Raw genomic sequence first — 24,494 nt, forward strand, 5'->3', positions numbered from 1 at the left:
TACCGACCAACTATCTCCGTTAGAATGTTTAGACATTCTTTACCCTTTTTACGGTTTCAATCAGACATCACTCCTTCATTTCCTACTTGCCAAGTCGTCTTCTCCTACTAACTCCTAAACAATGTATGGTTTTGTTACTGCTTTAAAATCTTTGATATATAATCTCTTTGGTGTAAGGTTTGGGGTGCAACAGATCGGCCAGGGAAGTAACCATTTGTGGAGGTTGTTTTAAGACTCAAGGGAGCATAAATTTTGATCGACGGGCTGCGAGTTGTCCCAATCGACCTCTCTGTCGGATTTAAGAAAAAATACCCACTATGCAGCCTTCTCCATCTTTCATTTATCTCTCGCAAAAGTCTAAGACTCTTTTGTCCAGTGTCGTTTTCAGCAAATTTTTAAGCGTCAACATAAATTAAATGACCTTTTCCCAACCTTCCAGGTAGCAGAAAGACAACTGTACTTACAATAAGAATTGCGAATAGTTTATGGCAAGTAAGGTTATGATATTTCCAAATCTTAGGGGATCAAATACCGGCTGTCAAACAGACTTATGAATAAAACACTCAACGTTTTTAACATTACCTTCCCCAATCATACATATTTATACTTTCCTTCCCCTGTTAAATCCAAAGTAAGTGATATCAAACAAAAGTAAATTAGAAAGCCCCGGATTTGACTGGATTGGGCTCAAATAAAGAAAAGATCTTTTTCCTACTCCTCGGCTATCATCAGCATTGAAAAAATAAAGCAAATTAACTCTTCAATCAAACATCCTCGGTTTTTCGAGCTCTTCACATCTGATTTTAAAGAAACGTTTCTGCGTTAGTTTACCTAGCTGTGTTATTCCCAGGAAGTTGAACCATAATTAAAAACTGAAGCTAACAAAACTGATCCAAATTTAATTTGTGTTAAGAGATGCGTGTGAATCGGGACAAAAGTTTCGGGAATGCCGCTGACAGAACGTCCGGAAGTCGCAGTAACCAGTAATCTGCTGAGATCTGGCAAGAGACAAAACCGGTATGCTTTTCCAATGAGTTTGCTGAAACTACACAGGAAAGGTAGATGCGATATTTTCGAGGTTTTTCCGGCGTCGACCCACCGAGTTTAGGGGTTATTTCCCTCTTCCACGACTGTAATCTGATTTGTTGCCTTTTACTTGACGAGTAGAACGTCATTTGTCATTGCTCAAGTGATTTACCACACCTCCTACTATGAGGATGCCAGGTGGGCTTTTAGGCAGTTACCGATTGGCAAGGGGCATCCATAGATTGCCAAAACCACTAATCAGTCTTATATCCCAAGTACGGCGCAATAATGTACAAAAAAAAAACTGAATCTACTTAGGAAAAAACCTTTCAGATGCTATGGTTGAAAAAATAGTAAGTTATTAAAACTGACAATAAGAAACGATATTTTTTTGGCGAGACATCGATCACTTTTTTAGAAGCTGCTGTTTCATTCATCCCCGGATATTTCGGCTTCTATGCAATTGCTTTATCACTAACTACGATGATCTCTTGCTTCGAAAATCTCTGTCGGATTATTCGTTTTTTAAACTAAATTCTAAAAGAGTAAGGTGAGTATAGTCGGTTCAAACGTTGTTCGTTAAAGTGAGAAAGTATTATTGATGCTTTTCCCTTTGGTGGGCCAGAGAACTATGAGACAGCAATCCAAATAACAAAGAAAAACTATTCCGACCGAGAAATAAAGAAGCGAATTGCTGATGCGACGAAATCATGAAGAACATTAACTGAACACCATATTGTATATATCAATTAATTTCAAAGATTGTGGAGCATCTTACTGAAAGAGCAGAAATGAAACAATAGTTTTGCGGTAATCAATGTATCAATCCTTTTAAGCTCTTAAGAAATGAGCATATCTTCGGATGTTACAAGATTGTGACGTTCTCTTTGATAATAGCGTCACTTGATGAGTCTATTCAGCAACAACCGATAAAGTCTGGGTAATTCGGTAACACCTGGCATTAAGGCAGATAGTTTACCTTACAGTTACGCCGACTTCAGACGGTCAACATCAAAATTAGAGCAAGTAAGTTTTCTTTCTTATTTTTTTCATTTGGAATCTTTGGTTCGATGGGGCGCTGCATTTTTGCTTTTCACGTATCAATATGCTTAGGAAAAAATATACCTTTGGTACTGCTGAAATTTAATTCCTTTAAGTCTCCTGGCCAGAAGTTTGTTTGTATTCGGGTCATCTCAATTTTGGTCAACCCATATGCTGCACGGAGAATTTTCTTCACGGGTCGGTTTGTCCATATGTTAGTTTATTATATCATGAAAGGGCAATTTTTGGCAATAAATTAAAGCCTTCCTGCTTTGGTCTACAGTTGATTGGCAAATTAAACTGCATTAAATTGGCAAATTTAGGAGAGCGCGAGTCTAATTATTTACCCACTGGGCACAACAAGAATTTATCCGCGCAACGAAAAGATTACATGTGATAGGAGGATTCAGAATTTTTCTCTTCCCTGCATCGGAAAAAAAATAAAAGTAAATGCTCGAAATGCAAGAAAAAGGTCCTTAAAATCTATCGTCGATAAAGTCGTATATACAATATATTTGCCTGTGTATGGGGCATTCCAATTACCGTCGATTTTTTTTTGATGTTGTAAATCATGTTGTGTCAAATTTGATTGTGAAAAATGAAGTGATGAATTTTTTAAGAAACGCAGTGTTTGCTCGGTGGAAGGTCTGCTAATTTTTCTACTAAACTGAAAAAGCTGCGAGAACAAGCTTTCAAAACCATAAATTTATTCATTAATATGACCAGCCACAAAGCATATTTCAAAGTGAATTATGGGTGAAAAAAGTGTAAGTTTAGTTAAAACCTAGAAATACGGAAATGAAGGGTTACAAAATACTTCATAAAGTAGCCGGAAAACACTACGATATCTTATACTGCAATCCGTTGAAAATGCAGTTAGGTGTCTACTATTCTTGCCACGAAACTGGATGGTTTACATCAGGCTCAGTTGTCGCTGAGAGCCGCCTTTAATTTCTTAATTTATTTAATAAATTTAGGAAATTTTCCGTCTCGATAATTGCATTCATGTTTGATGCTTCCTCTGTTTCACAGTTCTCAAACAGACCTCAAGGTCTCACTCTGCACGCAATGAAATCTACAACGGTTTTCCTTGTTTTATGCTTCTTTATTCTCGAGACCCGAGGGGAAAAAAAGGCCGCCCCGGATTATTTTTTCAAAATGTCCGCCGCTCAGGTTAGTACAACGTTGGTTTTGGCTTTTAAGCGGTTTTATCACCATTCACTTCACAATTGTGGGAGCAGGAATTGAGATTATGAATACCTTTGATACCACGTTTTTGTGAAAAGATTTATCCTCATTTGCAGTTCGTAAGTTTAGCCATGACATTTCACATAAGACCAGTTAACGTTAAGGAGGCTCGAAAGGGTTTTCAGCTGAGCGCGCGCGCATAAGCCATATATACACGCAATTCTAAAAGCTGCTAGCGTCAACTCATGATTCAAAAATGGGTCACCAGAAATAAACAAATACCGCTAATTTCGCTCACCTTTCTTCTAATTCCTATACATATAGAATATAAGTAGACATCTCATATTCACGAAAACTACGAAAATTGTACACACACGGTTTAATGGTCACTTAAATCCGTTTGTGTTGGCCTGTAGCTTCACTCGCGCGTGTACTCGAATGAGCGGGTGACGCATGCGTAAATGCCGACCTTGTAGCCCCCTCACTTTTCCTGATTTTGCAGCTTTACTCGTTTATATCTTTGCTTCCGGACGGTGAATTTTTTTCATTTTTTGCATGTCAGCTTAGATTAACTTAAACCGTTTGTTTTTCAAATTTAAGAGAATTCTGTAGGTGAAAATAAAAAAATTAGTGACATTTCAAAAAAACTTATTTTTCTGAAAAACTGATCTACAGATTTTGTTGAATTTTAAATATTTTAGAGATTATCTCTAGCGTTACTTGGAAACGCTGAATGGGAAGATTTCACCGTCCCGTTTTTTAAAAAAAAGCCATTATATCTTGATTTTAAGGCTCAAAGAAATGCCTTATATCGTTGCCATGCTGACGTTATTTTGGAGGAGGATGTGATGTGAGAACTCTATGATGAGTACTTAATACCCTCGCCAAATTTCGTCTTGATATGATTACCCTAACTGTATATATCTAAGGACAGAATATGTTTATTTGATTGAAAAAAGGAGAAAGTATTTCGAGCCTCCTTAACTCAACTATAAAAAATACCATATTCTACGGATAAAGAATAAGAGACTTTCACTGAGATTGTCGACAGCAATTGGCGCCAACTCAGACATTTTATAACTATGTAAGAGTTGTCATTCATGGGTAAATTCAGAAACCCATGACGCGGATCCTACAACTCTACTGTGTTCGTGTAACGGCGTTTTCACAGACCGATTTATTTTTAGATTGAATTTCCCGCGAATGAGACTCCCACAGGAGCCCGATGACCAATTACAAGAAATTAAGCTGACGTCATAGGGTCAACGAACCGGAACTGCCTTTGTTTTTTCCGGAAAAGATAGTCTAAAAATAGATCGGTCTGTAAAAAATGCCGTTACATAGGCCCAGTATGGGAGCTGTAGGCTCCGGGTCATGGGTTCCTGACGGTAAATTTTGATTTCAGATTTGCAAGCCATACTTCCTAAAATGCAAGCAGAGAAAGGAAGTTTCGGTGTGTTTTCAGGACCTGTACTACAAATGTGTGCCACTGGTAAGAGAACTGATCTGTTAAAACAAGTTTGTAGGTCATGTTAACTTTACAAAACTAATACTAATTCATCATTGATATAGCGCTATATACTAGTTTACCAAAATGTTACAAATGCTGCCGAGGGGAAAGCAGACGTTCAATTCAACAACGGTTCGGCGTGCGTGGAATTGAAGGGAGACCCCACTCGAGAAAAAAAAAAAAAAAAAGAAAACAATAGATGGTTTTCACAGTGACGCCATCAAGGTCTTCTGAATTTTTATCTAAAAGAGGTTGAAGATGACCCTGAAATAAATCTTTTCCAAGTGTCCAGTTCCGTGACTCCTTTCGTTTCCGAAAATACAGCATTTTGAATTTCCGAATTGTCACCTTGCGTGAGTGACACCATGATGCAAAGCTATTTGGTTGCGAAAAAAGTCTATCCCAATGAATCTCAGCTGTTTGAGCCTTTTATGTACATTAGGAGATGTGATCACACATGTATTTTATCTCATGAGCAAACCGTAATCTTAAAGTAAGCGCAAAGTGAACTTTAGATGTTTTCCCTGATTACCGGCCGCCATATTGGTGGACCACAAGGCGTCCTATTAGATATTTTTGATTTGCGTCAAACGCTTCGACAAATAACTCAGAGACGATGTACCGCACAGACCTGAGAATTGGAGAGGTGGTTAAGAGATTTGTTTCCTACAACATTCCAAGTTCTTGGCCTTCATCAAACAATTTCGAATATATTTTTTTTCTTGCGTGAAAGTGGAACTATCTGCAGTTTGAAATCAAAAACAGAGCAGGTTCTGATGATCATACTGTGCATCTTAATTCCTCCATTCACGTATTACCACACTTCCTTTCGCCTTTGACCACAATTCCTTGCGTTTCGAAGAAAAATGTGTTCTTCTCCCAATTAGAGAACTGCTTCGTTCGTACGCTTCAGGCTCACTCAGTGCGGCAGCAACAAGGCTTTAAGATAGCTCTTGGATACTCAAAGTATACTCTGACAATAGAAATACCTATAATAAATGGCGCTCTCAATAGACCCTTCCACGGTTTTTTGCGCCATCTTGGTTGGGGGGGGGGGGGAGTGGGGGGGGGAGAGGGGGGGGGACAAACACGGTTAAATTTATAGTAAATGTTTGGGATTTTGGCCGACTTTGACCCGCTGTAGCGCCGCTATAAGGAGACGGATTTCCACGGTGATGGTGTCTTTTAAAAGAAATTTATACTGAGATTATTTTCATGAAATATAAAGAACAGCAAAATATATAATAATAATAATAATAAAAACAGAAAAGATTAATAAAGCATCAGCTTTTCACTTCCGCTTTGTTATATATATAAAGAGCTGTTTTAAATTCCAACGGTTACTTTTGAAAATGTATGTAGAGCACATACGAAACGTCAAGTCATAATCACAATGAACAAGTTCAATATGTTTATCACTGCTGTTTGTGTCTTATTTTTAATCAAACTACGATGGCCCAAGAACAAAAGTATTTACGATAAAGAACAGATTCAGGCTACAACGACCATAAACGAATTTTTAAGATTCCATACAAACCCTTCTAAAATCATCACGGCAAATTGTCGCGAAATTGAAAGCAATATGAGAAAATTTATTATTCGAATTTACGGACGTCATACCTTCCTTAATTAATGGCCTTATTTTCTGTTGAATGAATGATATCGTTCAAAGTCGGCCAAAATCCCGTACATTTAATGTAAATTTAGCCGTGTTTGCCCCCCAGCCAAGATGGCGGTCAAAAACCATGGATCTTTTTACAATGACTACAAACTTCTGGCGCGTTCATTGGCTAATTTTTATTATCATTAAGCGGACAGACACATAAATTTATAATTTATGCGATAATGATGCGATATTGCTCGCGTCAGATTGAAGTTTCTCGAATTTTTGTCTCGCTTTCTACTCGTGTTTTGACTTAATTTTGCCCCCTCTATGACGCAATTCATGATCAATAACAGGACAGACGCATGAAAAACTGACATCAATTTGTTATTCGATTCTGAATCTAAAGCCGCGATATGTAAAACAGGCTTTGACTTCCTCCTGTTCAAGAGATCGAAATCCTTTTGGTCATCATCGAGAGCAGGAAATGTGTGAACAAAAAGATGCGTGGCCCAATGCGCGCTCTTAAAAATTTCAGAAATTGTGGCTTTCGACAGGTTACTGAAAAGAGCCCTTTCCACGACTGTGCGTCAGAGGTCACTATTCTTGGTAATGATGGGGAAACACTTTTTAATTACCGCATGCGGAAAAGCAAGGGAAGGAAAGTTTCTGGGGATAAGTTATGCCAAAGGACGAAAAATTAATGATTTGTTATTTAATAAAACTTGCGATCACATTTTTCACAGAGGGAAGGGAAACGAAAATGGAAGGAAATAACCGGGGGGCGCAGGAATGACGATCCCCCCTCCCCCCCCCCCCCCCCAAAAAAAAAAAAATTCCCTGAAAGGAAAATTGCCTTCACAAAATCCTGCAAGCGAATGTGCCTAATCGTGCAAAGGTTGCATCCCATAAAAAAAAAAAAAAACACCTGCAAACAATTTTGCCTTTAAAAAATTTCTGCACGGATAATTTTTAATAACCTATAGCCTCTGATCAAAAAACAACACCCAAAAAGCGGTAACAAACGTAGTCAAACGCATATTAATAGCTTGACGTTTCGAACGCTACAATATTTAACTTGAGAAGCAATATTCCGTTAGGAAATACGACGCTGTATTTAAATCTAGTAGAAGACTAGAAAGTATATAAAGAGAAAAATCTAATTGGTCAGCAGTGACATTTGATAAATAAAATAGGAGGCATTTTTCACTGCTAATGTTGGCATTAAGCGATGGTTTATGTACCTACCGTTAAGAGATTTACCTTAAGAACGTTTTTTGCTTACGGCTTTGCGTTTCAGAATATTAAGCATTTAAGTTACCTTTCGAGTCTTTCCATTGTTTTCCCCCAAAGGAGCGTGGAGAGACTTTTAGCAGGATTCTCGAGATAGACTTTATGCCATGCTTAATCCGACAATCTTGCGGAATATCGCCTGGTTTTAGCCAACTGGACCTACGGCCTCGTCGGCTGAGTATCAGGCGATATTCCGCGAGATTTCGCAGGATAATTGTTAACAATCGCCCGATACTCAGCCGACGAACTCACCCAACGAGGCCGTAGGCCGAGTTGGCGAAAATCAAGCGATATTCCGCAAGATTGAGCAGGATAATGCTTTTATTATTCAACAAAGCACAATTTTCTACGTTTATTGGGAAAAAAAGCTGGAAAAACTACCATTTTTCTCCGCGACACACAAAATTACGTATATCGCAGGATATCTGTTGAGTACGCAGGACGAATATTGGGCGCACAAAGACCATATTTGGACATTGTCACAATGTGTTGAATAATTATTAACAATTACCCTGCGAAATCGCGCGGAATATCGCCTGATACTTAGCCGACGAGGCCGTAGGCCGAGTTGGGTAAAACCAATTTATGGACGTTGTTGACACAATCACTTCGAGCTTCAGTTTAAGTTCCTGAATCAATATTGTTTCATTAATTTTACAAAGTAGATCAGAACCTTTAGATAAAAGTTGAAAGTGATCCCATTTGATGTTATGACCCGTCCTGATGGTATGCTCAGCAATCGCGGAAGTCTTGACCCCGCTTGCATTTTTGAGAGCCCGAAAACAATCTTTCTTTCGGTCTTCCAATCCCCTTTTACAGTTTCTATATGTCACTGCTGACCAATTAGATTTTCTCTTTATATAGTGTCGTATTTCCTACCGGAATATTGCTTCTGAAGATGAATGTTGTAACATTTCTAAACGTCAAGATATTAAACACGCGTTTTACTATGTTTGTCGCCGCTGCTTGTGTTGTTTTTTGATCAAATTTAAATGGCCAAAGAACAACAATATCTACTATAACCTCTGGTTACTTTTAATAGTCCGTCCCTTAGAAATAACGATAGTTGGGTATTTTTTTCATGCAGTACCGCGGTTGGCTCTTGTCGGTGGAGCGCTGTGCTGTGGATGCTGCCGGAGATCTGGAAGCGGTCATGAGTTGTTTTAAAGACTTCAAACAAGCATGACGTCAAAGAGTTGGACTTACTAAGATGCACAACAAACTTTGATTACCAGAGGGATATCTCGAAAACTTCACATTTATTTAACATTCTTTGAGGTGAATTGTTAATGAAATAAAGACAGCGTCAAAAGTTCATTGTCTGTGTCAAATTTACTTCTGCGTCTCCCCTCCCTTTCGCCAAAATCATCGTCACCTTTTTAAGTGTCCTACGGCAAGTTCGACCTTGAAACGAATCCTCACCTACAAGGCCGACTTAAAAGTAATAATAAAACGCGAAAAATGCGATGACTGATTGAGGTGACTTTTGATAAGGCCTAGGAAAGAGAGCATTATAATTCTCCGAATTTACGCTCCTTCTCATTGCTTCAGGACCTACAACAGCTGTTGTGGTCGCACAATTTGGTCAAAAATGAAATAAGGACCTGTTCACGATGGAAAGCAGCCCGCAGAGCAGGCGTTTTTTGGCAGGCGGACGCTTGTTCAAGGTCTAAAGTTCGTAATGGGCTGCCATTTTGAAAGTACACAGCCGGTAGAGGATTGAGACTGTCTCCCTCTCACTGAGTGCATTTTTTTGACTGGCCTCAGGCCTCTGATAGTCTTGCTATATCCAAGATGTCGGCCATTAGTTCTTACCAAACCAGAAATACGCCTGCTTTGCAGGCTAGATGGAAAACTGCATCAATTACATCGGAAACATAAAAAATCAATTATCATACGTTTCGGCTTAATCAAAGCAGCAAGTAGTTCGGCAACCGAAAGATAAACGGCGTGAAAAGATGACAAAGCATAGTTATTTGACAAGCTTGACTCCCTTTGGTAGCTCGTCACTAACACAGCGAAAACCAAGATTAGAAGCAGTAGTATCTGCGGAATTTTGACTTCTAGCAGCGCAGCGGTATCTGTAGCAATAGGACTGCAACGAGGAAAAAAACCACGCTAAAAAAAGAGTAAAAAATAATTCGGAGAAACAATTGTTGCGTGCAGTTCCGCAGAGGAACTGGGGGAGACCTGAATGGATATCCCCGGGGGAAGGTGGGGGGGGGGGGGGACTCCCATATGAAACAGACGGGGATGTTCGTCGTCTCGCTTAGGGGTGTAAATTTTGGATTTTGGTCTCGCTTAGGGTGTTCCGGGCAAAGCGCCAATATTTTAAACCGCCAAGGTCTCGTTTAGGGTTCCGCGAAGAAACACAGAATTAGGCGAAGAAAAACAGAAATCAAATTTTCTTTTTAACTTGTTTTTAGGGGTCAAAATTTCCTTAAGCCACGCCCAGATTAGTCTCCCTTAGGGGTCACAAAAAGCTTGAGCCACGCCCAGATGGTCTCCATTTGGGGTTAAATTCAATATTTCCGACGAGCATCCCCGTCTGTTCCATATGGGAGCCCCTTCCCCCCGGGTGGATATCAAAGTTAATCTCGTACCCAGACCTCCCACGGTCATACGGAAGGGAGATCTGGTAAAGTTCGATTTCGAGCATGCTCAGTGTCAGCGAGGCCCGAAATACGGGCTTTTCTATCAATGCGCATGTTCGTACTCTCTGTCGTGATTTTGGGTGATTTTGCGGAATAAACATGGATTTCGAGAGTATTCTTGAAGAGATTCTTTTGGGTAGAGGACAAGGAAACCTAAACTTAAGCCGAAACAGAAAGAAGCGCTACAGCCAATTATTTTTGAATTGTCGGAGTAACTGCAGAATCACTGAAAGGAGCGCTTAGGCTTAATCAGTAAACGAGTGCTATTTTCTTCACACGATCTCGTGCAAAGTGTAGTTAGCCAAACTGTAAATTGAAAGCTAAAATGTTGAAGAGCGTTTAGGCTTAACCACTGAAACGAACGCTTACGATTAATCAGCAAACGAGTGCTATTTTCTTCACACAATCTCGTAAAAAGTGTAGTTAACCAAACTGTAAATTGAAAGCGAAAATGTTTAAGAGTGCCTAGACCTAATCACATACTTCAACTTGAATTTATTAGTTGATGCGTACCGCGTAGCCAGCTTCGCCGCACTTTATTCGAGTGGCAGGGTACGTGGGGCTTCCGTCGGTACCATTTACACAAATGTCGCAAATTTTTAAAATAATTTTCCTCAACTGTAAAGCTTTTCCGGCGTCGGAAAAAACACAACTTTCCTCCGCACAGCTGGCATTTATTCAAAACAGCACATGAGCTTACGAAAACCAAACCTTCACTAGGTGCCCCGCGAAATAAGCCAACCGGAGCGTAGACTGCATTGCCGCAACCTTTTTTTAGTAGCCAATGAAAAATGGTGTACTGTCGAACTTTACCAGATCTCACATTTCCATTGACAGAGTGAGATTTGGGTACGACATTATATCAAAGTCTGCCTTTGTCGACAAGCTTGTAAATAGCCAAATCAAATGTAGAATTAAATCAAAATTCATTTCTCCTCGCATGCAATGCAAATTTGTTACATTATACTCACTTTATGGCACATATACGATCCTCCTTTTTTCACTTTATCCCGTCCAGACGGTGGGCCCTTCTGAAAAAAGAAAGACCACAAATTTATTCAGGCAAAAGGACCCGAGGAGCTCTATCAAGCTCTCCTGTGATATCTCTGCCCGTGTCCTAGCGAATCTGAACCCAGCTGTATTTGGGACCTCGGTACAATTGGAGCCCCCACGTTACAGCTTATTTATTTAACTGCTTAGAGCGAGTTTCAATCGAGTGTCGTAAAACCAAAACCAAAGTAATTACTTTGGCCAATCATTTCTCATGTGTATATGTCATTCTCACATTCGCTCAATCAAAAATAACAAAGACAATCAGGTAAACCAATCAAACTTCGAGGAACTACACGTAGCCGACACAAAGCGCGGGAAAATGTGGACGATCGGTTTTGGTTTCACTTCTGATTGGTTGAAAAAGTGGCCAGAGAACTTTTAATCAATCACTGAGTGAAGTAATCCAAAACCAAAGCAATTCGCTAATTACTTTCGACACTCAATTGAAAACCGCTCTATCAAGACAAAGTTAGATTTTGGATGGGGGAAACTTGAGGAAAATACTTAGATCAGTTAATTTGTTGTTTAAAGGGAAACTGTCACGAGAAGCGCATGCGCTAGCGTCTTGTGAAAACTTGAAAAGTGTTACGTTAACTTTTTTCAAGTTGAATCGAACAAATTCAAAATGGTGTCCACTGGAGAGGGCCATGGCGGACAAAGGAGAAACTCCGGCGAATATACGTGACTCACGCGTGAATCCATGACGGCGGCTAGAATTTTCCGTGGGCTCGAAAGCAAACAAACTCGAGCATGCGCAGCTCATAACAGTGCCCCTTTAAAGCATTCGCGGCGGCATTTCGTTAAGTGTGTGGATGCGAATTTTAACTCTTTTCTGACAGGAACTTGAATAACGCACTTGGAAATCGGAATAGAACACTTGGAATATATTGTAGTAGTACTATGGGGGAATATAGACCGGTTTTGCAACAAGCGTTCTGATTGGTGGAGACGGGATTTTGCCCGATACAACGAGCTCTCTGATTGGTGGATTGATTTGTGTCCGCCATTATCACGTGCACACGTGAAACAGGATGGGGTCAAAGTCCAATCGACGTCATAAACAAGATGGCGACCATGTGGGTCGGGACGGGACGGGTCTTCGGGACGGGTCGGGTGGGATCGGGACGGTTCGGGTCGGTTCGGGACGGGTCGGGACGGATCGGGTCGGTTCGGGACGGGATGGGACAGAGAGGTCACAGAATGAATTGATTTTCTCGAATCATAACGGTTTAATCAAACAAAACTTAATTTACAAACGGGAACGTATGAGGAGACCTGGTGTCTAACCTCGTCCCTTGAATAAACCATGGTGTAGGAATCCAGAACCTACTACCCTACTAAAAAGTTTGACAAAGCAAGACAACATAAAATCATAAAGGATGGGTCGTCCATGGCGTGATTCTTAGCTAATGGATGCAGATACATACACCGAAACAACATGACATAAAAACGATCCCAATAGGAAGGGCAACGCAAAGGAACGGGTGTGGTGCCTATTTGGCAAAGACCTTCCCCACGTTTTTGGAAGACATCAGAAGCACGCGTTAGCTTGTGAACAAGTTTCTTCGGACGCTGTCCAGATCTGGCGATGGATGGGCGCTCTGGGGGAAGTATTTGTTCCCCACCACGATGAGGCTGGTCCGACAGTGAGGACATTTCCAATCCTTCCTTTGGTACTGGTTCATGTAGCCGTATTGGCTCGCCAGGAACGCATAGAGGCACCGGTCGTGCATTCGTTGTTTGCAGCAGAACATGCGCATGGGTGTGGACCGGTGTCGTAGTTTGCGCAGGGAGCCCAGGTGTCGACAGATGGTGGTGAACGTCAGATGCTCCAGCTTGTGAGGTTCGGTGAGATAGTACTCGAAGCAGATGACACATTGGTTCTCTGCTTCGAATTGTTTCTGTATTTCGGCTTGTCGTTCTCGTTGCTCGGCTTTCTTCCGTTCGAGCTCGATCTTTTTCCTCAGCAGTTCCTCCCTGTTTTCTAGATAGAACGCATGGATTCGCGTTAGTCTTTCTCTGGCCCTTCTGGCTTGCAAGCGCGTGAGTGGTGGCATATTGGCGAAGCATCACAAACAGAATGAAGGTGTTTAGGATCGCACGCTCTTATAAGAGACCCTAATGGGTCATGTGACAGGTCAGGTGACTTAGAGGGGGGATGGGGGGGTACCCCTCCAGGAAAGGTCTCTTCTTGAAAACGAGGTCCAATGAGGTCTATAAGAGTCGAGGCGTTGGAAGGATCGTCATTCTTGTTCTTTTGAAAAAGTCTATGGGTGGTTGTTTATCGGTTGCTAGATTGTTTAGTGATATGCGACGAGCTCAAAGAGAAGAAAGAAATATTCGAGTGATGAGTGTCATGATCGGTCGGGGTCACGGAAACAACGTTGTTCCTACAATGGGATTTGCTGGTCCTGTATTCAACATCTCGACTCGGCAGAAAGACAAAGACAAAGAGGTGGACGACGTGGAGATGAAGGCAGCTATGCGTTGGGCGGGGAAGGCCAAACCTGCAGGACAATTCCTCGACGCCGAAGATACGACGATGGAGTTCCCATGTGTGATCTGTGGGGAAGATGATACTGAACTGAAGGTCGACAACAAAGTGTCAGAGTTTGTCCAAAAGTTAAAGAAGGAATTACCCCAAGGCATCCAAGGCTGTACTATCAAAGCAGATCTCTCGGTGGAGATGGGATGTTGCCACCAAACCTTACACGTGGGCTGTGTGTTGACATGGTGGCTGACCCGAAGTCATTGGACCTGTCCTCATTGTCGGGAGGTCTACCTGGAGGGTAACGAGAAACAGAACTACCCGCGGTATGACGAGCGTCAGGACATCATTGTCCAACAAGTCTACGATGCCGTGACCCGGACCATCTGGAATCTCAACACAGATCCCACGGACGATGAGGAGGATGAGTTTGAGGACGACAGGTTTGAGTTTGCCGATCTGTCGGACGATGATTTGACCACTTTGGAGGGACTGTTGGGACGTTGACATTTGTTTATTTGTTTTTTAGTGAGGTGGAACATTTGATGGAGAGGGAGATCGCTCATCAGAGTGAACGTTTTCTTCGTTGGTGGGATTATCGTTTTCCACACCGTCAAGTCACGGAATGGTTGCGTGCCAGAAAAGAGACACAATTGTATTATTATCGAAAGTACCTTGGTGATCGTTCGTTTACTCGTGTAAGTTAAGTTAAGTTAAGAGGAACACTCAATGTGAATTAAAAAAAACATGTTTTATTTTCATTGGCGGTTACATTTGTGTTCTTTAAGAAAATAGTTCAACTTGGGTAGAGGGAACGTCTTCCAATGGGCAGGGCGTAACGGGGTCCTGGGTGTCTGACTGGCTAGCATTCTTTGCGTGCGTTCGTGATTGATGTAACGCGTGTCGTAAGACAAGAGTCGCTGAGACCGCATCCATTGGACGAAATGGTAGCATTCGACTTGAGGGCAATGCAACTGTAAGGGATGCTGATGTCGTCCGCACGACCCGACGGAGAGACGGGGTAGATCGTCGAATTTGGGACATCCCCATCGTTCCAAGTCTAGATGAGGAATCTGCCAGGTATCCAACCATTGACCTTCCATACCTCCTTTGTGAGCCACGAGGGTCCGTTGTGGGGTCTTGAATTGTTGGTAGAGACGACGGACATCGACCAGGAGTTCACTGGCTACATGATAGTCTTGTCTGGGATAGTAGGGAAGACCATGGACGTACTTGGAAACGTAATGAGCGGTACGTTGATCTTTGGCAGAGAGATGGGGCCATTCCACACAAGGTTTGTAGTGGATGGATCCATAATGAGTCCCAGTATGGTCGCAGTACCCCAGTTCTCTAGGTAAGATCTGTCGCCCACTACAAAAATATTCCAGATCCAGGACGATGCACACCTCATCCAAGGGGTGTGTCGTCGTCGTCGTCGTCTTCGGAGGAGGAGGAGGATTCGGCGGAGGACCAGTAGTCTTTGGTGCGCCATCCTCGTTTGGACCACCAGTGGTTGCGCACGTCTGGGTCGGGGTCGTCAGCATCGTCGAAGATGTATTTGCACTCTTTGCACCAATTAGCATCCGGTTTCCAGGTCTTCAAGGCTGACAAGGGGAGTCGGTTCTTTTCGTACTGACAAGACTTGCACAAGTAACGATCCAGGAGAGCGTCTATACGTTTGAGGAGTCGTAAGGTGATGGGATCGTCTTGTTCTGTTTGCGTGGCTGCTGCCTGAGACATGCTGTGACAAATGGAGAGAGCGGAAAGGAGCTCCGATTTTTTATGAGAGTGTCCACGTGGGAGACACGTGAAGATCAAGCACGAGAGGAACACGTGCTACGGGTTATAAAGGACGGTGTCGTGCAAGTCAGGTTCTCATTGAACACCATGAGTACGTCGTGGCAATACGGAGGTGTGTCTCCCGCTAGGTATCCTGATTTCAGTAAAAAACCGTCCAAACGAGGTAAGAAGAAAGACGATGTCGTTCGTGAAGCAGCTCAACCGCCTGCCAAAATTTACAAGGAAGCACGTGAGAAAGCGGCCACCAAACGAAAAGAGGAGACTAAGAAGAAGAAGGATGAGGAATTGAACCAAGCGGCTCGTGAGTTGGATGCTCTGTTAGCCTCTGTGCCACCCGAGTTGCCTTCGTACGAACAGGTGATGGCCACGATGCCCCTCGAACAGAAAGATCCACCGTTCGTGGTATCCTTGGCCGAAGGCAGGGTGCACCATGACGTGCCTTTTGATCCTGTCCTACACGGTCCTGAACCACCCTGTACGACTCCTGAACCGCCACCACCACCACCGGTGGTGTCACCCTCGTCGTCCCGATCGTCGCCGCCGCCTCCATTGACCGGAGCGAAGGACGTGCTGTGCCCGTTTCATGCCACTCCGTTAACAGGTGGCTTGACCAAGAATGGGGCTCCGTACCTGTACTGCCGAGATTATGATGGGGTATGTCCTTTGTTCGTGATGGGTGCCGATCGAATCCAGACCTGGATCGATGCCATCGAGGCGCAGTTGCATGAGGATGTCCGACGAGGACCCTGGCATTGCTACCATCAGGAGAAGGCGCGTTTGTCGCGGACGGTGAAACCAGACTCGCCCAACAAGGATCGTTTCTTCTTAGCTTGTCGGCAAGAGGAATCGTGTAAGTTTTTCCAATGGGTAGATCTGGCCTGGGGCAAGACGATCCTCAAGAGACGTGCCGAGGGCTACGATCACGATACGGTCCAACGGATCTCTCGGGAAGAACAGGAGAAGTGGCAGAAGTGGCAGATGGACCTAGAGAGGAAGAAGATTTTCGGACCGTTGCCGGATGATGATCATGCGTACCTCAAGAAGAGGATGGAGAAACGGGAAGAAGAAGAATGGTGCCGACGATTGGAACGGATCCGTCCCATCACACCAGGATTGCTGAAATCTTGTTTTTTTGATTTGAATTTTGATCAGATTCGTATCGATTCCGGAGTGTATAAAAGTCAGCAAATGTGAAATGTTTAAATAAAAGTACATGTGATGATGATGATGATGATGTCGTGTGCTGAATTGGGTCGTCGGGTGGTGAGGGTGGGACTCGAACAAATCGTACGTCTGCCTTATCGCGAGTACGGACGACGTCTCCGTTGGTCGATCTTGACTTGGGTGTGTCGAGAATTGATGACCTGTCTCGAAGGAGACGATCAATGGGACGGGTTGCCCACCCAAGAACCCGTGGATGCCATAGCCACGTTCGCCGCTCTGAAACGCAAGGCCGACTATAAATGGCCTCATTTTGTCGTGTACCTGACCTGGTTGACGCGAACTCTGGGACCCGAGAGAGCGTACGCTACGTGGCAGACGTTGGAACAACGGTACCTGAAAGACCTGCCTAGTCTGTTGGAGTTGACCGTCCGACTCCTTCTCACCAAGACATGCCGAAGCGGAAGAACCGCCGCCGTGCTTCCGGCGTCACCGCCTACACGGACCCCGGCACGCCCGGCGCTTTAGGTGGCGTGGCCCGATATGCCAAGGCCCAAGGGTTGTCCTTGAAAGAAGCCCGAGACGAATTGCAAGGGGAATTGGCCTACACGTTACATCGTCCGGTTCGTCGACGTTTTCAGACGTCCCCCGTGTTGGTGTTCCACAAAGACGATCAATGGCAAGCCGATTTGGTGGAGATGCAACCTCTCAAGAAATGGAATGGAGGAAACCGATACCTCTTAACGGTCATCGACATGTTGTCCAAGTATGCCTGGGCCGTTCCCGTCAAGAACAAGACCGGGTTGGCCGTGACAGAAGCCTTTGAGAAGATTCTGCGACAGAGTGGACGGAAACCGTTACGTTTACAGACGGATGCTGGAAAAGAATTTTACAATGCCCCGTTCAGAACCATGTTGGAAAAAGAAGGCATTCACCATTTTTCGACACACGGGGATGCCAAAGCTTCGATCGTCGAACGTTTTAATCGTACGTTAAAGCAACGCATGTATCGTTATTTCACGGCGCGTAATACGCGAGTGTATGTTAAGGTGTTGCCCCAACTCCTCGACGGGTACAATGGAAGTCGGCATCGGAGTATCGGTATGGCACCGCGCGACGTGACGGAGAAGAACGAAGGCGCGGTGTGGACCGCCTTGTACGGCAAACGCCTGAAACGGCGTCCTCGTCCCAAACTCAAAGTGGGCGATCGCGTGCGACTCAGCAAGAAACATCGTCCGTTCAAGAAAGGGTATCTGCCGGGTTGGACCGAAGAAGTGTTTGTCGTACAACGCGTGGTACCCGGACCCGTGGTCACGTATAAACTGAAAGAATGGGATGGCACGCCTCTCGAAGGTAGTTTCTACGAAGAAGACGTTCAGAAAGTGACCGTGCCCGACGAAGCTTTGTTCCGCGTGGAAAAGATCTTGCAACGACGTCAACGCCTCGTGAAAGTGCGTTGGTTAGGTTGGCCTAAGAAATACGATAGTTGGGTGCCTCGTTCTGCGTTACGACATGTATAAAAAAGATACAAAAGATGTAATAAAGATACCATACGTGATGTCTCGTTATGTGACGTTGTCGAGTCATGTTCAAAAATCCGAATTCCCCGACAATGGTCCTTCCGAATTTAAAGTCCGTCTGCCTGACGGTCGTGCCTGGCAGCAGGACACGGATCGTTGGGAAGTGGGATTGAGTGGTGTCTCTCTGCCTGACATTCCACCACCGCCGCCACCACCACCTTCGTTCCCCGAAAAGATTCTGGTTCACGAAGCGTACCATGGCATAGGTCATCCAGAGACATGGAATAAGGAAGGATACGTGTGTATGTTTTACTACGTTACCACGAAAAAGAATGCCAAGGGAGAGATTCATGTCATGCAGAGTCAGCGAAGGGTGATCTGGTTGTCGGAACTCACTCCATCTGAGACGGGTGTGGACTTTATCAAACAGGTCATGGATCTGATGCAACAAAAGATCCATCAAAATCTGAGCCCCGGAGAGCATCTTTACATAGGCGTCCCGGACACGAGTCAGACCCCTCCAAAGACGACGCGATACAACACCATGGCCAAATTTGTATGGAAGGGAGACCAATTGCTTTTGGACAATTCACTTGTGTACAAGCACGGAATCAATTCTCAAGGTTCGCCCTACAAGTATTTTGGATGGGTTAGCGAACTGGCTTTCCATATGGGATGGTTGACCAAGACGGGTCAAGGAGATCGACCGGATCACTACAAGAAAGGACCCAATCTCCTCATGGAAGCGATTGACGAGACCGCCCCAACACCGGATTACACTCAAGAAAGGTTTCTGGATGGGTCCGGCTTTGCAGGGTATACAAGTCGATTTACCAAAGAAACTGGACCAGTGACCTTGATCACGGAAGGTGCAGGATGGGATACGTTGTATAACAATGCTCATTTCATGGTGATGGCCAATGCCTTCAACTGGCGATTCGTCCGTCTGAACGAAGCCTTTGCCAGACTGAAACCCACACCCTTGGCGAAGCAACCGATCGAACGTCCTCTTTTCGTCTACGTCAATTTAGTGGAAAGTCAATGGTTGGAGGAGGCGTACGACCAACTGTTGCGCACCGTCCCCTATAAAAGCGGGGGTGCCTGGTGGGAACCACCACAGGTGCATTACCATCGCCTACGCGGATCTAAGATCGAAACGGTCCACGTTCGTGTCAAGGAAATCGACGGGCGTCCCGTGGCCTTTCCTAAAGACAAAACAAGTACGCTCTGTCTCCATTTTCGTCGTCGTCGTCATGAATCGGATCGTCGTACTCAGCGATCCTTCGAAAGAGTTTCCGAATAATACACCGAATGCCTTCAAAGTACGTTTGCCCAGGGTCGTTCACTTTGATGGAGAATGGGAGGCCGCGTTGGCCTCCATCTCTATGCCTAATGAGGGGATGGATCTCCGGAGCTACTTGTCATCGGACGAGGTGATAAGCACTAAGTATCATATGAAGGATTCGGGAACCCAACCCGAAACCATAACCTTGAAGTCAAGTCAAGTGACGAAGACGGCGCTTATCCAACGCAATGCCGTCATTGTCAATGGTGTCGGGTTCATGAAGGAAGTCGTTCAGGAACTCAACCGACAGATGGTACTGGAGTTAATCAAGGCGAAGATGGAGTATGTGGAAGATAGTCAACGCCCTACCTTCCGATGGGAGGGTGAGACTATGATCATGGAGAGGAAGAAGGTGGCCGACGTGGGGTCCCTGAGCCATGGTAAAATGACCTTCTGCATTGATATCGACTTGGCCCAGAAGATGGGATGGATCGAGCAAAAGACTGTGACTTCTCTACTGAAAGTCTGGGTCTTGGGTGTTAATCTCGAGATGAACTTTCACGAAAAAGACCAGAAGAGACTCTATCGACAATTGGTTACCGAATTACCCAAAAACAGTGATTGGACCCCTAATTACTGGCAGGTGAAGGATAACAAGTTGTGTCTGAGTCAGACCGTAGAGTGGCGATTCCTACACTTGAATCACTCATTCAATCGAATGTCCACTCAACCATCGCGTACCATGCTCGTCTACTCGGATGTAGTGAGTAGTAATATTGTCGGTGACTCAGAGCATCAGTTGGTCCGGGAAGTGCATTACACCCAGGATGGTTCGGGTGTCATTTACTTCGAGCCCACCCACATTCAATGGATGTCTATGCGCCGTGCAGAATTGGATGTGATCGAAGTCAGTGTGGGTGAGAGTACTGGAGAACTGGCCCGTTTCGCTCCTGGAGGGAGAACCATCGTCACCTTTCAGTTCCGTAAGAAAACATCGTAGAACTAGCGTGACCTTTCAGTTCCGGAGGAGACCACGGTACGTATAAAAACGACGTGACACTGTCGGGAGGTCATCATCATCCTCATCATGCGTGGGGGTAGTCTGACACGGTATCATCCTCCGTACCAGCGTGGAGATGGTGCCACCGAAGAGTTGATCAAGATTGCCTCGCCCGTCTTGATGAACGCCATGCAATCGGGACTTCAAGCGGCGGCTAGTGGTCGTTCGTTCAACGAAGTCGGAGGTGTGGTGGGACACTCGTTGAAACGTGGTTTGAAACGAAAAGCGGGCGCTTTGGCGAAAGTGGGTGGACGGTATGCCTATAAAAAAGCCAAACGAAGTGTGGCGTCCATCTTTAGACGATGAATCGCCGACCGATGGTCGTCCATTCACGGTTGCGTCAACAACGCGCCTACCGTCGACGTCAGTCTGCTCCTACTACTATAAAAGGCAGGACACCCGTTCAGTACGGTGGTTGGTTGATCCCGCACCTACCGAGAACACGACGACCTCGACGTAGAAGAAGAAGACGACGATCATGAGTCTGGAACTGTTTACCATGCCGTCGACGGACATCACGGTCGATTCGTACCGGATGATCCCGTACAGTGCCGCCATGACGGGTATCGTACCTATCACCTTTACCGTTCCCGGTTTGGACGAATTTATCGATTTGGGACGCAGTTTTTTCGAAATCGAACTGAAATTGAATTCGGCGTCGACCAACGGCATCGTGACGGATGCCAACAGTGCCTCGGATGCCAACAACACCAAGTTTATGTACGTCACCAACAACCTCGCCCACGGTCTCTTCAAGCAGATCAATCTACGACTGGGTGGTGTCTTGATGAGTGAACAGACGGATACGTACATGTACAAGGCTTTCATCGAGACCCTCTTGAATTACAGTCGAGACGAAGGCGATACGTTGTTGGCCCCTCAAGGTTGGGTGAATTACCTGAACGTGGAAGAACAGCTGGCAGCGGCGGGAGGCGACGACGACATTTCCACCACCGCCGGATGGGCGCACAACAGTACGAATGCTTTGAAGACGGCCACCAAACTGTTTTACGGGAACAACAAAGCCACCATGATCATGTATCCTCATCTGGCCGCCATGCGAACGGGACGTTTGTTGGTCCCTCGCGTAGAAATGGTGATGGAACTGTTTTGCAACACGCCGGACTTTTTCCTGTTTGGGACCAAGACCAGTGGGACCGGGGTCAAAAGATACGTCACGTTGGGTACAGGGGATATCAAAGTCACTTTTCATTTGTGCCGCGTCAACCTGAATGTCAGTGTGGGTAACGAACTGATGGCCAAGATCGATGTGAAAGGTCAAATGGCGAATTATCCCATGGTCAAAAGTCAAATCCGAACCTTCTCGTTCGATGGCAAGACCACCTTGTGGACCGAAGACCAGTTGTTCACAGGCCGTCTTCCCGATCGTTTGGTCATTGGGTTGCTGGATAGCAAAGCGTTTAATGGGGATTTGGAATATTACCCGTATGCCTTCCAAGATTTTGGAGTGAAGAGTATTCGTCAACTGGTAGGTGGGGAAGAATATCCCTACCCGACCTTGGAATTGAATGGCACCAATACGCGTAAAGACTGGTTGGGCTATCAACGTGTCTTGGAAGCCAGCGGTTCCCTGACGAATCATCGCCCTCACCTGATTCAGCCAGGCGATTGGGGCTACGGCAAGAATTGTACCTTGTTCATGTTTAACAATGTACCCAGCGGGAATGCCGATTCACCGTATCATCGAAATCCCAAACAAAAAGGCAAGCTGCGTCTGGAAATCCGATTTAATGCCGCTCCCGACAAGAACATCACCATTCTGGTGTTTGGCGAATTCGAAGACAGCTTCCAAGCCGGTGCCAACGGAGCCGTCCTGTATCAAAAGTACGAGTGAGCAGACATGGAATTTGTACCCTTGAGTGACGTCACCTTACGCGCCTTGGCCTTGGACGATCCGATCCTGAAACGCGTCTTTCACGGCGTCCACCCCTCCGACGGACTCCCGTCGCGTCCACCCCGTACGACACGGGCCGCTTACATTGTCAATACGGATCCACGAGGGGAACCGGGTCAACATTGGTTGGGACTTTGGACGGAACAGAATCGGTGCGAAGTCATGGACAGTTACGGGCTCCCGATGACGACTTACCGTGCACCTGATTTGGAACGATGGCTCGAAGACGAATGGAATGTCGTGCAATGGAACGATCGGACCCTTCAAGCTTTGAACAGTACCGCTTGCGGTCATTATGCTTTGATGTTTTTGAAAGAGAGGGTTCGGGGACGTACCATGCCCGAATTTGTGCAAACCTTTTCTCCCCATGATTTTGTAGCCAACGACCGAAGGGTGGGTCGACAAGTACGTCGTCAAATCGTCCAAGAGGTCAATGCGCTACCCTGCCTTCAAGGTTGTACACCGCATGAACCGATTCTTCTACATTGATTAATAAAAAAAAAAAAAAATTTATTTCATCACCTGTCGTGTCTTTGTTTTATGTAAGGGTATAAAAAAGATAATGTGCAGTTCGATCGCCGAGGAAGGATGATACGGCAACCCAGTAGTACGATGATCGTCGGTCCCTCGGGGAGTGGCAAGACGCAATTGACCGAAGCGCTCTTGACGGAAGGTGATGTCTTTGAAGGAGGTCGGACCAAACCGTGTCATTACTGTTATGCCGTATGGCAACCGCGTTTCGAACGGATGAAAGGTCGTGGGATCCGATTTCACGAAGGGATCCCTGACATTTCGGATCTTCGACAATGGTTTGGAAAAAGTCAAGGCGGGATCCTGGTCTTGGACGATCTCATGGACGAAGGTGGCAACGACAAACGCGTGTTGGATCTATTCACCCGAGAATCGCATCATCGGAACATTACGGTGTTGTATTTGTGTCAAGATTTATTTCCACCCGGCAAGTATGCCAAGACCATCTCCAGGAATGCCCACTATCTCTTCGTGTTCAAGAATCCTAGAGATCAATCGGGATTTCGGGCCTTGACGTTACAAGCCTTTCCCGATCGATGGCGTGACGTCCTTCGTCTCTTCGAAACGTGCACGCAACGCCCGTACGGGTATATAATGATGGATCTTCATCCCGCTTCAGACGATCGGTACCGACTGTTCAGTTGTGTGACACCCTCGGATGGTCCGACCCAAGTGTGGAAACGTGAATGAGTAGTCCAGGATCCCCGTTTGCCCATTGGGATCCCTCCGAGTATCGACGTGCCTTGACAGAGTACCGACGACAAACTCCTTCCACACCTTCCAGTCCCGGATCACCGTTTGACCAGTTTCAATTTGAACGCAATCCCTCTGAATATCAAAGGGAATTGCAAACGTACCGTCAACAGCAACAACGACGGAGAGCTAAAGAACGCGCGGCTCGTCGACGTCGAAGACAAGGAGGACGTGCTTTGGCTTTGAGTGAACGACTCGAGACCGCCCAACGCATTCCTCTAGGAACCCGTTCGTTTTCTGAACCCAGGATGACGTCTGCCCCAGCCGGTGTAGGGAGCAGGACACCGCGTACGTCCCCGGCCGGTGTGGGGAACACCATTCCCAACATGACTCCCAGAAACAGTCCGGCCGGCGTCGGAACACGAACCCCCAACAGTACGATTCAAGAGTTTTTGGAAACGTTGGATCAAGGTCGTGTGCCGACGCCCGAACCCAATGTCTTGTTGGAAGAACTGGGTCTTGGTACCGGGGGATTAGAGACCGATGGGTTTGTAGCCCAACGACAACTCATGATGCGTTCTCTTTTGGACGGGAGTATCCCCGTCGCTCAGAGAACCCAGATCCAAAGAGACTATAACATCTCCGACCAAGATTTACAAGATTTTGCCGCCAG

At 45.2% G+C, this 24,494-nt stretch overlaps 3 protein-coding genes across 4 annotated transcripts in view; 2 read left to right on the forward strand and 1 right to left on the reverse strand.

The window, feature by feature from the left end:
• The first annotated feature begins 1,900 nt into the window (after positions 1-1,900).
• On the forward strand, positions 1,901-8,978 carry LOC137999664 (uncharacterized). The gene is made up of 4 exons (XM_068845511.1): positions 1,901-2,052; positions 3,100-3,240; positions 4,661-4,747; positions 8,749-8,978. Exons 2-4 carry the CDS (start codon positions 3,136-3,138, stop codon positions 8,845-8,847), a joined length of 291 nt encoding a protein of 96 aa, XP_068701612.1. The 5' UTR covers positions 1,901-2,052; positions 3,100-3,135; the 3' UTR covers positions 8,848-8,978.
• A 145-nt stretch (positions 8,979-9,123) lies between these two features.
• LOC137999663 (formylglycine-generating enzyme-like) overlaps positions 9,124-24,494 on the reverse strand; it is a 34,163-nt gene continuing 18,792 nt past the window's right edge. The window contains exons 6-7 of one of the 2 annotated variants that reach the window (XM_068845509.1): positions 11,287-11,346; positions 9,124-9,756 (exon numbers count right to left, since the gene is read on the reverse strand). In XM_068845509.1, the coding sequence (XP_068701610.1) occupies positions 9,634-9,756; positions 11,287-11,346 (183 nt within the window). In that variant the 3' untranslated portion in view covers positions 9,124-9,633. Of the gene's footprint in view, positions 9,780-11,286; positions 11,347-24,494 lie in introns of both variants that reach the window. The other variant, XM_068845508.1, reaches the window with a different exon arrangement.
• Positions 23,186-23,818, forward strand: LOC137999342 (uncharacterized). The gene has a single exon (XM_068845166.1). The coding sequence runs from the start codon at positions 23,186-23,188 to the stop codon at positions 23,816-23,818; it is 633 nt and encodes a 210-aa protein (XP_068701267.1).

Source organism: Montipora foliosa, chromosome 4 (assembly GCF_036669935.1).
Source record: "Montipora foliosa isolate CH-2021 chromosome 4, ASM3666993v2, whole genome shotgun sequence".
Taxonomy (NCBI): Eukaryota; Metazoa; Cnidaria; class Anthozoa; order Scleractinia; family Acroporidae; genus Montipora; species Montipora foliosa.

Excerpts from the sequence above, each read along its gene's own strand:
- LOC137999664 (XM_068845511.1), top strand. The coding sequence starts at position 3,136 with ATGAAATCTACAACGGTTTTCCTTGTTTTATGCTTCTTTATTCTCGAG. Across the intron at positions 3,241-4,660 it reads TCAAAATGTCCGCCGCTCAG|ATTTGCAAGCCATACTTCCT; the intron begins GTTAGTACAACG and ends TTTTGATTTCAG. Across the intron at positions 4,748-8,748 it reads ACTACAAATGTGTGCCACTG|TACCGCGGTTGGCTCTTGTC; the intron begins GTAAGAGAACTG and ends TTTTTCATGCAG.
- LOC137999342 (XM_068845166.1), top strand. The coding sequence starts at position 23,186 with ATGATACGGCAACCCAGTAGTACGATGATCGTCGGTCCCTCGGGGAGT.